The 12560-nt window shown below is 39.1% G+C and overlaps 2 protein-coding genes and 1 long non-coding RNA gene across 4 annotated transcripts in view; 1 reads left to right on the plus strand and 2 right to left on the minus strand.

Moving 5' to 3' along the window:
• LOC100542776 (cell cycle control protein 50C-like) overlaps window positions 1–6906 on the minus strand; it is a 10195-nt gene extending 3289 nt beyond the window's left edge. Inside the window, exons 1-6 of the mRNA XM_010720011.3 lie at window positions 6577–6906; window positions 5712–5822; window positions 4358–4459; window positions 2933–3023; window positions 1491–1628; window positions 449–658 (exon numbers count right to left, since the gene is read on the minus strand). Coding sequence (XP_010718313.1) covers window positions 449–658; window positions 1491–1628; window positions 2933–3023; window positions 4358–4459; window positions 5712–5822; window positions 6577–6789 — 865 coding nt within the window. The 5' untranslated portion in view covers window positions 6790–6906. The remainder of the gene's footprint in view (window positions 1–448; window positions 659–1490; window positions 1629–2932; window positions 3024–4357; window positions 4460–5711; window positions 5823–6576) is intronic.
• Window positions 6907–7919: 1013 nt separating this feature from the next.
• Window positions 7920–12560, minus strand: part of CMSS1 (cms1 ribosomal small subunit homolog) — a 67735-nt gene continuing 63094 nt past the window's right edge. For both annotated transcript variants that reach the window (XM_010720067.2, XM_010720056.3), the window contains exons 9-10: window positions 11794–11882; window positions 7920–8182 (exon numbers count right to left, since the gene is read on the minus strand). In XM_010720067.2, the coding sequence (XP_010718369.1) occupies window positions 8099–8182; window positions 11794–11882 (173 nt within the window). In that variant the 3' untranslated portion in view covers window positions 7920–8098. The remainder of the gene's footprint in view (window positions 8183–11793; window positions 11883–12560) is intronic.
• Window positions 8939–12560, plus strand: part of LOC104913531 — a 10406-nt gene continuing 6784 nt past the window's right edge. The window contains exons 1-2 of the long non-coding RNA XR_795448.3: window positions 8939–9812; window positions 10717–10856. This is a non-coding gene — a long non-coding RNA (uncharacterized LOC104913531). The remainder of the gene's footprint in view (window positions 9813–10716; window positions 10857–12560) is intronic.

A 12560-nucleotide genomic window follows, 5' to 3' on the forward strand; every position in this document is an offset into this window, starting at 1 on the left:
TAACCAGCATAAAAATTCCTATCAGCCCACGGCTGAAATCCACCAGAGGGCTATACTGATACAGACATCCCGCACAGCTCTCACTGGCAGGGTTACCTCTGGCACTCCTGTGCCCCAGTCATGGTGACTGCACAGCTGACCAGGCCAATATTGAATATTTTAGCCACCTCTTCAGATTTCCATCTTCCAGATTTATCGTCTCTGTAAAACCTACTACCTCCCCACAGAAATCAAATCCAAAGCTGGGTGCTGCCATGAGTAATAAGTCTTAATTTCATCTGCACAGGCTAGAGAAACTCCACCCTAACAGTCATCACCCTTACAGTCAGGTCTTTTCACGATGATTTAGTTTTGAGTGTTTTGCTTGTTTTCTTTGCCATTTTACTATCCCATCCACATTGCAAATACCTAGTAGTTAAGGATTGCCTTGGATAATATGAAAGGATACTGTAGGAAATATGGAAAGTATAATTCCCTGCTGGGAGGCCATCAGTAAACTGTCCTTTCCGGCTGATACGACGATAAAGATTTTTGAATGTAGCAAAGGCTGATACTCGCATCCAGATAATGAAGTCATCATTTATATATCCATTATTCTTTTCATCTTCCTCATCTAACAAATACACTGGTTTATGCCAGTAAGGAGGTCTTGCTGTTCCTAGTGAAAAAGAAAAAAAAAAAACAAAACAGGAAAGACATACTGTCAGGAAAAACAGGGGTCAATTACTAACTTCTTTGCCTGCTCATAACTAACAAAGAATATGAGAGAAGGAAGAGAGACAAGACAGTCTGGTACCACAAAATTATATATGTTTGATAACACTTTGCATCCATGGATCTCAACTCACCTCAAACATGAATAAACAGCCTATGATATTTAGAATTTGCCATATGAAAACTACTTAGATAACTCATTCTCCGTGAAGCAAGGAGATGTGTCCTATCTATTGTATCCAGCACAGCAATGTCCGGATCCAGAACATGGTGCTTTTAGTCCTACTTCAATATCACAGAATTGTAGGGGCTGGAAGGAACCTCCAGAGGTCACTGAGTTCAGTCCCCTGCAAAGCAGCCCCCCTTCAGCAGGCTGCACAGGTAAGCGTCCAGGCAGGTCTTGAATATCTCCAGAGGAGAATCCACAACCCCCTGGGCAGCCTGTAGGCTGAAGGGGAAACATGACGGGCACTTTTCCTTCTTAGATGTTTTCAGTAGAAAATATGAGATTGCATCCTTGCCTTCTCTGAACAGATTAACTGTTTCTTACAAAACCAGCTTCTCCCAGTTTTGGAAAAAGAAAGTGGAAAAAGAAAGGAACAATTTGGCTAAATCTGGCTTTTGCTCTCATTCACCCTCCAATACTGCTTCTACTACCAGCTATTTCTCACAGGGGCAATTCCCTTTTCAGAATGGGAAAGCTCTGCCCATAGGGAGGGAGAGAGGGAAGGTGATAGCCACTGAAAAATAAGGAATGCTAGTAGAGCCATTCTTACCTGCAAATGCAGCAGAGAGATTGTGCGAGTCTGGATTGCGAAATTTCACATTTTTATCTGTCCACCAACTATTTCCAGTCTTCAGCAGCGGTACTTGAATAACAGATGAGTTAAAATTGTAAAAAAGATCAATAGTATCTGCATGGAATACAAGAGGCAACACATCTGAGTGAAAGACAGTTGTTTTAATGACCAGCACGACTAACAAAACAAACACAATGAAACACCTTTCAACTGAATAGAAAAAATAATAATCAGAATGACTTCGGTTGGAAAGGACCTTAGAGATCATTTGGTTCCAACTTTCTCTTCTCACTACATCTCCAGCTGTCTGTTATTAGTTTATTAGCAGGGCTCGCAGTTTGCTCAGCTCTTTTACTCAGCTGTTCCCTTACCTGCTAGCTTGGGTTAAAAACTGTTCTTATGGCAGGAAATAAGCCTCTGTTACAGCAGAGGGATAGAACTGAGAACTGAGCAAGCAGAGCGGTAATTCAGACATCACCTGCTTCTCCCACACCACCAGCAACTGGCTCCACACTGTGCACTGGACTAAAGACTGATATAAAGGCAGGCTCTGAAAGATTTACCCTTAGCATTTTAAAGTCTTATTATCCCTAACTCTCTGCAGAATTCTGTCCCAGTAGCCAGGACTTCTGATCCACATGGGCTACAGAGTTAGCTCTGCTGGCCTAGGTCTGAGCTCTGCCTAGTAGCTCAGATTTCCAGAGGACCAGCTGTGCACACATGTGAAAATCAGATGGATCTGCAACTTACTATAGCTGCCCTTCACAAGTCCACTGGTGTAGGTGGTTCAGCTACTTGCAGGTAGCTGCTGCACTGCCAAAAACAGATGGGGGAACACATAAAAAGGGATGAATGGGTGGAAGGAGAAGTCCATAGAAGTATTTTTGCCTTCCTTCTTCCCAAAGAAATCCAACCTGAAATCTAGTCTTCGTGGCTAGGAGCTGTCTTCTAGATTTCAGTCTAAATGTATTAATAGGCAGATTATGCCCTCCAGGAAACTGTATACAAAATCAAACCAATTCATGTAAGACTATGGATGCTTCCAGCATTCAAAGAACAGAATGCAAACATACAGATCCAAAGGTCTGAACCAATGTCAAGAGCATGCTGCTTCCTTCTAAGCATACTGCTGCAGGAAGGTAGAATTTGAGTTCTCCTGACGTTTTAGCAGGGAAGTATGCTGTATCTATTGTGTATACCATTGTTTCCTGTTTCATCAAGACTCAGTTCCCCAGGCCTATTAAAGAGTCACATTGAAGAGTGAAGGAAGCAGAGCACACATTCACCACAGTACCAGTGTCAAACAAGACTTCTTGTGGGAGAACAACAGTTACCTTGCAATATCAGGACTCAGCTGGATTGGGACAACATCTCAGTTTGAAGTTGAAATTAGTAAAACAGACATGGAAGGTACTTACCATTGAACATGCTGTTGGCAATAGCACCGCACGGAGCCATTGGTGTTCCATTTTTGTAAGCAGCGAAGGGTGCACAGTAGGAGTTCTGAACCTGCAGAACAATCAGACAAAAAAAAACCTGTGGGGTTTTCGTTTGCTGGTTTCCACCCACTCCTTCTCCTGAAAAGTCAACGAATAATTAGGTCTCCAGTACTTTGTGGTCACATTCAAGAAACATTCAGATGAATGAGTCTGTAGTGGAGGAACAGCTTCCATATCACAGCAAAGCAAACTTAACTTCATCTCTAAATTTTACTGCTACCTAGCAAACTCCAGACCACAAAAAGTCATTTGGGGATCTGCTTGTTGTAATATAGCTGCAACTTAATGCATTCCAATCCAGTCCTGACTTACCTTACAATATCTTATTTTTCTTTCTTTACAATTTTGACCTGCAGTGCTTCAATGATGTAGAACAGCACACAGAGTTAGCGACATTACTTCAGCATGTGGAAATCTTTATGTATGAATGCACAGCGTGAAAACCAAAAACCCACCTCCAATGTATCACCTCTTCTCTGACCCAGCTCATGAGAAACTGCAAGTCCTCCAGTTATGGCACAGAAACATTTTCAAATAGCTTGGATAAGCTTTGTATTGATTGGCACAAAAGTCAAAAGCTGTTGCACCTGAATGCAAATAAGCTGACCAGACACCTGGAGAAACTGTTACATGGAGAACATGTCTTGAGAGTTATAAGAAATATTTAATAAGAACAACATATTATTATGGTACAATCATCATATCTGCTGACAGGACAGTGCACGGAAATGCTACTTCCAAGCAAAAAAAACCCACATTTTCTATTTACAATTAAAAAACCCTCTGTTAACATAATCATTGCAGTCTCCAATTTCATTGTGCATGCATTGCTGCAAGGGATGCTGTCTAGCCTCCTATTCAAATTTCTAAATTGCATATTTCAGAATGCTACATGATGACCTATTTCATTATGTATCTTTTCCAGCTTCTTGTCCACCTCCAAAGCCAGATGTCGTAATGAAAGACTTTGCACAACTTAATTCCCTAATCCTATAATAAAACCACAGATTAAAAGATTTTTGGCTACGACAACTAGAAGGAAGACTAAAAGGAAATGTTTTCTGTCAATTTATTTGTAAAACATAGCGTATGTTTAATCACTATCCTTACACAGACCAGGTTTGGAAACCACAACATTGGACTGACAACTATTTATATACTCACCTTCCCTCTGTTACTCACTTTTAACAATCATAAAAGCAGAGACTAAACACTGAAAATCTGAACCTTCCTATCATTTCCTAGAGGCATCTTAAAACATTTACAGTTATGCTTAGTTAGATCTCTATATAGTCAAAAACACACCTGGTAAAAATACTTATCTCAGAAAGAAGAAAAACTTACATCTACATTTCGACCCAACAATTGTTCATCACTTCTTGATAGTACATATCGACGGTGATTCTGATAGAAGTTTTGCAGGCCATAGTACATAAAGACATCACCCTAGAATTCAAGAATACATCTCTTCAATAAGGTGAGCTCAAGTAGACAAAAAATCCAGTTAACTATTAAAAGAGAAAGTGAAAGAGAGAATAATTCATACTCATTTCTTGGTAACTACATTCTAACTAATTACTCCAGCAGATGCTGGTTATTATCTATTCTTTACCCTTTTAGTTGAAAGTTTTTGTATTTGGCACGAAATTAAACATACTTTAAAACACAAAATGAAACCTAAATAGAAAAGGCATCATTAGTATTTTACTCAAGATGGTAATGACTGGTCCTGAAACTGCAATGAGTATGAATTATTGAATGGAGTTGGATGCCCATTGTCTACAAAAAGAAGATGTCAAAACAACTTCAAAAAAGAGCCACCAGCCTTAATTTCTGCAGGCTTTTTAAAAATAAGACTGCCTCTACTCAATTATCTAAGTCCTTTGGAAAGCTTAGTCCTGTAATTAAACAGAGAATGTTAAGCAGGCAAATATAAGCAACAAAGAGGTTTAGTAATCTATTCAAAAATCATTATCCAGTTAAATAAACTTCTGATGTCAAATGTAACTATATCTGAAGGATTACTCAGAGCACGTTAACAACTTCTTTAGTACTGAAGCACCATAAAGCAACTTTATAATTTAATCACACTATAATCCGAAGGGCTCATCTATGCAGTACTAAGTGTAAGATCCCCTCTGAAGAACGAGGCATTTTAGCAGCCTTGGCAACACAACCAGCAGTTCAAGACAGGAAATGAAGGACACTTCTCCCAGATGAAATTGCAGAATGCCACTGCTAGACTTGAATTGTTTCAAGGACCCTGGAAATCAACAGTGTCATCCCTGTCAAAAGGACTGCAATGGTTTACTTATGACAAGTGGTCAAAGATCCAGATTTCTTTGTCATTTAAGAGTTTAGCAGTCCAGTAACAATTCCAGGCCAAGGGCTAGAGTTCTCTACTGACTCAGAGAGAGAAATCACCTCCACAGGCAAACACCACTCCTTCCATCCCCATTTTCTCCTTGAAGATCTCCCATCCAAGGGCAGAGGGAGCCTGATCTGGATTATTTTTAAACACAAGCCCCAAACCAATAGCAAATGCAAAATAGTAAAATTCTGAGTATTTCACGTCCCTAAAAGTAAAAAGAAAATTCAGACAGGTGCTCTACAGAACAAATTTAGCATATTTTATCATGCACGGACATAACTATCAGGAGGTACTAAGCAACTTAACTGGTTTCTCATATCCACTTACCAGCATATCTTCTGCTAGTGTGAAATTAATAGAACAGAGGCATTCACTGTTCCAATTAGAGGAATTTTCACGAAGTTTTGAACAATTTGAGCATTTATCTGAATAATCAACCTGTCAGAGAAGTGAACAAGCAGAAACATTGCATTAGAGGACATGAACACAGGAAAAGATTAGTGTTTTAGCTACAAGACCTCTCAAGGCAGTTCTAAGTGACCCTGGATTGCAACAAAACTGTTAAAATCAACAGAGGTACAGAGAATCAGGACTTGACCTCAATGGAATATTCACAAATTTTATCCCTACTTAAAAGCTGCTTTAGAGTTTTTTGATTGTTGCAGAACCTCCAAATTTGCTCCTCGGCAAAGGAGTGCTGACAGACAAGTACCTTTGCAGCTTGGTCTGGCTTACCAAGTAACGCTTGACATGAATTATGGTTCACCACTCATCAATAGTCTGGGTGTAGTGCCTGAGAATCGGCTCCAACCAGGAGCAGGTTAACAGCAGCAGGTTTAACCAATTCTGCTTCCAAGGAACAGCATTCAAACATCAGGGCCCCCTGCACTTTAATATTTTGACCAAGCAAATATTTATCTCCTAGAGCCAAACACCAGGAGGAGGAGATAATTTAGATATTACCACCCAGTGGTAATTATTCCTCAGTTACCCACTCAGAGCTTGGCTGTCATCAGTGACCATCTTTCTGAGAACTTTCACAGGAACACTGGCTGCTGGATGCATGCAAGACATAAAGCTAATGCTATCATCTCTACCAAGGCACACAAATTCAGTGTTCTTCCTCCCACTCACCCCAAATGCAGACCATTTCTTTCTTATCATAATACCAAACACCCCACTCCAAACAGACCTGGATTTCTCTGACGCTGTTTGCAGCTACTATGAGGGAGACTCCCACAGAAAGGCAAAACGCTCCCGTGAGAAAGAAAGTGGAGAGCACAGATGCAATGGTAAGCTGGGGCTTCCACGCTGGTAGCTTCTGCTGTTTGAATGCACTGTTATCTGGACACCTGGAAGGACGTGTTTCTGCTTCTTGTGAAGCAGAACTCTTCTTATTCTTCATATTCTTCTCGGTGAGAGGAAGAAACAATATACTTGTGCTGGACGGTGTTTAAGCTGAGATACAGTCTTTACTGTTGGGAAACTGTATTGCTTGTTCAGATCTGTATTATGACTAGGAATTACTTATTAACTAGCTCTCTCTCTTCCTCCTTTTCTACATTTGTGTATGGATTGCCACGACCAGCTTGTACCAATCAGATGATTGTGTACTTCGGTCAGTACGTCCAGATCATGCTTCCTGGAAAAGCTTATATATTTATTCCTGCCCCACAGTTCAATCACATTTGTTATGTCTTATTCATTTGTATGGATACTGTCAGCTGTATTAGAATTTGTGTAATCTCAGATTCATCATTTCTTCTCCCTTAACTTCTATATTTGCCCAGCTAACAAACATGGGATAAAACAAAAGACCTATTCCAGTTCACTGGATGCCACTGAGAAGGACCGGAGGGGCTGAGAGTACTGAGTATACAACACTACTTTGTAAAACCAAATAAACTTTCTTAACCAGCATTCGTTGCTATTGATTAAGAAGCAATTTAAAGTTCTAAAACGCTTTGTATTGCTTAGCACAATAGGGTAATTAATTCTAAAAATGTCTCATTTGGATTCTTCCAAGATGCTGATGATTTGCCCACCTCTATTCATCTTCTTTTTCCATGCAATAAATAAATAAATAAATAAAAGCAGCCTTCTATTCACAATTACAGAAGAATCACCCACAGATAAGCTCTTTTCAACTCCAATGGACAAAAAGTAGAATATTTTTTGAAGACTTCAACAGTTTAATCACAGTGAACTCTCAGTTTGCTAGACAGATAGATACTTTAAACATCATTTATCATGTAATAACAAAAAAATAGGATTTGGCCAGCTGTAGAACAGATGAGAGAAAAATACTTTTTTGCCAAATTACTGAAATTCAGACATTTCCAAAGCTATTTTAAGGCAAGAACTAGCTTACTATTCCTGTGAGAGAAAGAGGTAACTGAGAATTGAGCTGTACAAAGACTTTCACACTCACTTTTGCTGTTAAAAATGGCATGTAATAGTAAATCTTGTGGGTGAAAGCAATATACATTTAACTTCGCTTTTGCGAAGTACAATAAAAGACTACAAATAAAAAAGTACAAATAAAACTTCCATTTTTATTATTTAAAGGAACCTAAGAATAAAGTTGCACAGCATATTCTTTCTGCATCAATTATCTCTGAAAAATCAAAATTCTTAATTTAATCACCGTTGACCACTTGCAGACAGGATAGAAGTAAAATCTGCCTGTAAACCACTTCCTTGTGGTAAAACTATTAAAAGAGTCCCAGCTTCACAGATCCCTCTCTGCACAGCTTTATAATCCTCATCTCCAGCAGGTCGATTGTTTCTTTCTTTATCTGAGGAAAACAAAATTCAAAGAAAGCATCAAAGGTTACTGGTAATGCTTCAGCTAAACACCATGATTTTATTTATTTACTCAGTTGTCTTACTATAGAACTAGAAATTAAAGGAGAAGTTCCCACACAAGGCCCTTATCTCTACAATGGTTCCATTTTCCTAGAATCACAGAAGATTGAGTTGGAAGGTACTCAACAAGGAACAGAATCCAACTCCCAGCTCCACACAGCACCACTCAAAATCCAAACCCAATGGCTGAGTGCTGCCCAAAAGCTTCCAGAACTCAGTCAGCTCAGTGCCGTGCCCACTGCCCTGGGCAGGCTGCTCCATGCCCACCGCCCCCTGGTGCAGACCCTGTCCCTAACCCCCAGCTGCCCCTCCCCTGACACAGCTCCATGCCGTTCCCTCGGGCCGTGCCACTGTCACACAGAGCAGAGCTCAGCGCTACCCCTCCACTCCCCTCACGAGAGGCTGCAGGTTGCCATGCGGCCTCTCCTCTAAGGTCTACAGTCCTAAGGTACAACTACAGCTCATCCAACGTAGCCACACAGTAATTGGCACAGTTGATTAAACTTGCCAGAGCAAGAGATACACCTTGGGCTGCAAGATTTCTGTGGGATTTTACAGTGTATCAACCGTTATCAATGAGTCCAAGGGTAATCCTGCACTGTAACAGCCACACAATATCTGTGGCTGAGACTCCTGGATGAAACTGAGCATTCAGGTGTAACTAAGCCACATGCAAAGTACTTTGGTTTATAACACGGATGTGACTGTACCTTACTGCTTATCTAAAGATCAAAACCAAATGTAAACAAGGGTAAGAACAGATGACATATTTCAGCAGGAACTGAAGATTTGCTCGTCATGGCAAGCTTAGAATTTCCTTATAGCTTCATTCTTCCTGCTCGTGAATAACTTATTTCTGAGCTTTCCTCAGGTTTATATCCTTCTGTGCACAAGAATGTGTGATGTAAGAAATTAACTAGACTATATTTCTTACAAACCCTTTTGCTTTAAAAAACCTGAAACTTGCTCAGCTTATATTGCTTCTAGAAGGAAATAATAAACAGTTAAGCAAAATATTTGAAAAACTATATGTGAATCTTACAAAAAAGTAATTTGAAGAGTTGAGACAGGTCTGTATTGTCATCAACCGCTATAGAAAAACCTCCAAAGAGAGAAGTTTGTCCTTTGGCCAGATGTGAAATTACACCATCAATTTTTATGTAAGCCTTTACACTGTAGTGTAATTCAAGCTCATAAAAACAGAGCCTGATAAACACATTCATTCTACCTTTGGTTTCTTTGTGAAATTACTTCCTTCTCTCCTCTGCTTAGGACGAATGCAGTGAAAGACAGAAAAACAGAAAAAAGAACCCAACAGCATTAATGAATGAGATGTAGAGGCAACTGAAAGAGCACTGGTCATCCATTCAGTGAATACAATGGGATATAGGACCGTCATGAGGAAGGATTCATGTATTACATTGTATATACATATACATATATATACATTTCAGATTACACCACTCTGTATATTATTCTCCACTGATGATGAGGACAGGAACAGCAAGTAGTTTGCACCTTCAAAATGAAGCAATGGATTTTCCCATGAGAAGACAAGAGGTATGTATTCTTCAAGCTGTTCCTGTTTTCTGCACATTTCATTATGCAGACAACTATAACTACACAAAAATTTATTTAGCACTGTAACACCTTAAACATATAAAGAAATTACTGACAAAACAGGATTTGCAGTGGAAACGCGTCACAATGCCTTGTTTCCAATTCCAAAGCACAATTTTGCCTCCACAACTGATTTAGGATAAAGAAAAATAGAGCATCAAATTGCCAGTTTTCATGCTGGTGGCACTAAAAAAATCATCTCTTCTCTGAGAAAAAGTATGACTATTATTATTATCATGCATTTGACAACTTTTGTAAAGATAAAAGAGCAAGATCTGCTGCTTACTAAGACTGTATTTTGTATTTTAAGTTCGCAAGCTGCTAAACATACCACTGTCTTCTACTGCATTAAGGTGCACTATTTCAAAAACATTAGCTGGATATTTTTTATTACTGATATTTCTTAAAAATAACTTTCAGAAATCTACATGCTGTCTCCAGCAGGAAAAAAAAAGCTGTAAGGTATTCCACTTACATTGCCCAACATGTCAAAAATCTGTGTATTAACTGAGTCAAGGGCAGATCTGAAGACTTTGCTGTAATCACATTCACTATTCTGTAACCAAACATAAAGGACCTACCCTTATGTTAACATTATATCCAAAAGTGTAATATTCTTTCTTACTTGGTTTTATCTGAAACTAAGCCTGAGCATTGACTTCTATAATTTCATTGATGGTCATTTTCCTTTAACAAAATAGAGCTGAAGTCAATCTGACCTGTATTTCTAGGCAGACATGCCCAAAATGTTGTGATGCCTCCTACAGAGAGCTGAACAAGATATTTCAAATTTGCAATATCCCCAAATCAAATGTTAACAATATAATATTTATTTCTTTTTCAGTGGATCACCTGTAGGCTACTGTGCGTATATTTATTTCAGCTGACTCGCAAAAATCTTTTCCATTGACATCAGCACTTGTACTACTATCCTGAGGTAATATGCCTGCAAATGTAGGTTCTCTGGTGTTAAAATACTTACAGGTAAGTGCTAGCACTGTACAAAAGATTCTCAAGCATTTACCACAAGAGGGAGCCTCCTTGCCTCAGTATGCAAAGCTGTTCTTTTCCCTGCTTTATTTCAGCAGTGTATTTTTTGCAGGGTGCTTTATCCAAGATTATTAGAAAGTTGCATCTTTGTGTGTGGGGGACTATAACATACAGGCAGGTGCAGAGTAGGACTAATGACTAAGCATTTATTTCACTTGTGAAACAGCTTCCTATCTACATGTAAGGCAGTGTTTTCCCACTATAGAACACACACCAGTCTGTGAAAATGTGCAGTGAAATGGGAGCTCTCTAGCAGGGACCATTAGAGGAATCCACCTCTTTCTGCTGGACAGATACCAGCTGATGGCCCACAGCATATGGTAAGCATATCTTGTCATAGCAATTACTGTGGAAGTTGGATTACAGAATTAAAAAGCATGGGGAGCTATCTTAAAAGAGTCTACAAATAATGGATGGTTCTACATAGTTTGTAACCTACCTCTTTCCAAAAAAGGGGAAAAAAGAAAAAAAAAACTATCTGTATGAAGTTATTTTATTCTCAGAGACCAATAAATGTCATCCAAAGCTGTATTTAGTTTTTGAGGAAACTTTGTTGCATGAAGTCCTCTTACTGAGAGAATTTCCCAGGAACAGGCAGAACAACTATTTAGCATAAACAGCAGAAATTCACAGCACAGCTGTATTAGTCACAGCTGTGACCTGTAACAACAACAACAACAAAAGAAACCAACTTCCTCAAGAAGTAATTTTGAGATCTGAGAGTAGAGATTTTGAAGTGAAACAGTGACTTGTTTTTGCATTCCTAGACTACTAAGTCTGCTTTACAGAAATAAATCCTTACTGACCAAGGCACTAGAATCAAAAGCATTGAGTACACAGAATATTATATATACAGGTGCTCCTACAATACCTCAGGAATATCCATCATTCTCCTTAGTTTCTGATCTCTCCAGTTCCAATCCAGAATAATATATTTTGTGGAGTTCAAACATAGGCCATCTAAAAAAGACAACATAACATGTGCTTATCAAAATTATTTTTTGTGTTTTACATCTTTTGCTGTCTGTTCCCAAAGAAACTAATCTTTGTACACTACATCTGTGCTTGGAAAACTAATGCAGTGACACTGCAAACTCCTTTAACCACATAATCCTATGCCGTTCTGAAAGATAAACACAAAAGCAGAACTGTTGCCAGGCTTGTCAGGAGCTAACATCCTGCCAGCACATAATTCCTCAAGCTTCCTCTTGATGAAACCACAAGAGTTGAATTTCCACAGCTTATGAGGAGCTGCTAAGTTACAAGGACCTTAGCTTGAAAAATCTTATTAATGTGAATTGACCTTCTTTAGGAATTTACAGGACCAAGTACTATGCGAATGTGTGTCAGGTCAGTGGTGCTGCTGAAGGATTCCTTTATTCTCCAAACAAATTCTGGTGAAGGAAGAAGATCCTTTCTGAACCTGCCCTCCAGTAGTTCTCCTATTTTTCCCTGGTCTTCTACATGCTGTCCAGTTTTTCGTACCTCTTTTTACTCCTCTCCATTCTTTAGTGACATAGCACTGCAACACTAAGCTGTCAAAAAAGGATTAGACACCTTGTGTCCCTGCATGAGCTACATGATAATATGCCCATGGGTTGAACAGCAACAATGTAATGTTGGTGAAGGACACAGCAA

This window comes from Meleagris gallopavo, chromosome 1, assembly GCF_000146605.3.
Source record: "Meleagris gallopavo isolate NT-WF06-2002-E0010 breed Aviagen turkey brand Nicholas breeding stock chromosome 1, Turkey_5.1, whole genome shotgun sequence".
NCBI classification, from domain to species: Eukaryota; Metazoa; Chordata; class Aves; order Galliformes; family Phasianidae; genus Meleagris; species Meleagris gallopavo.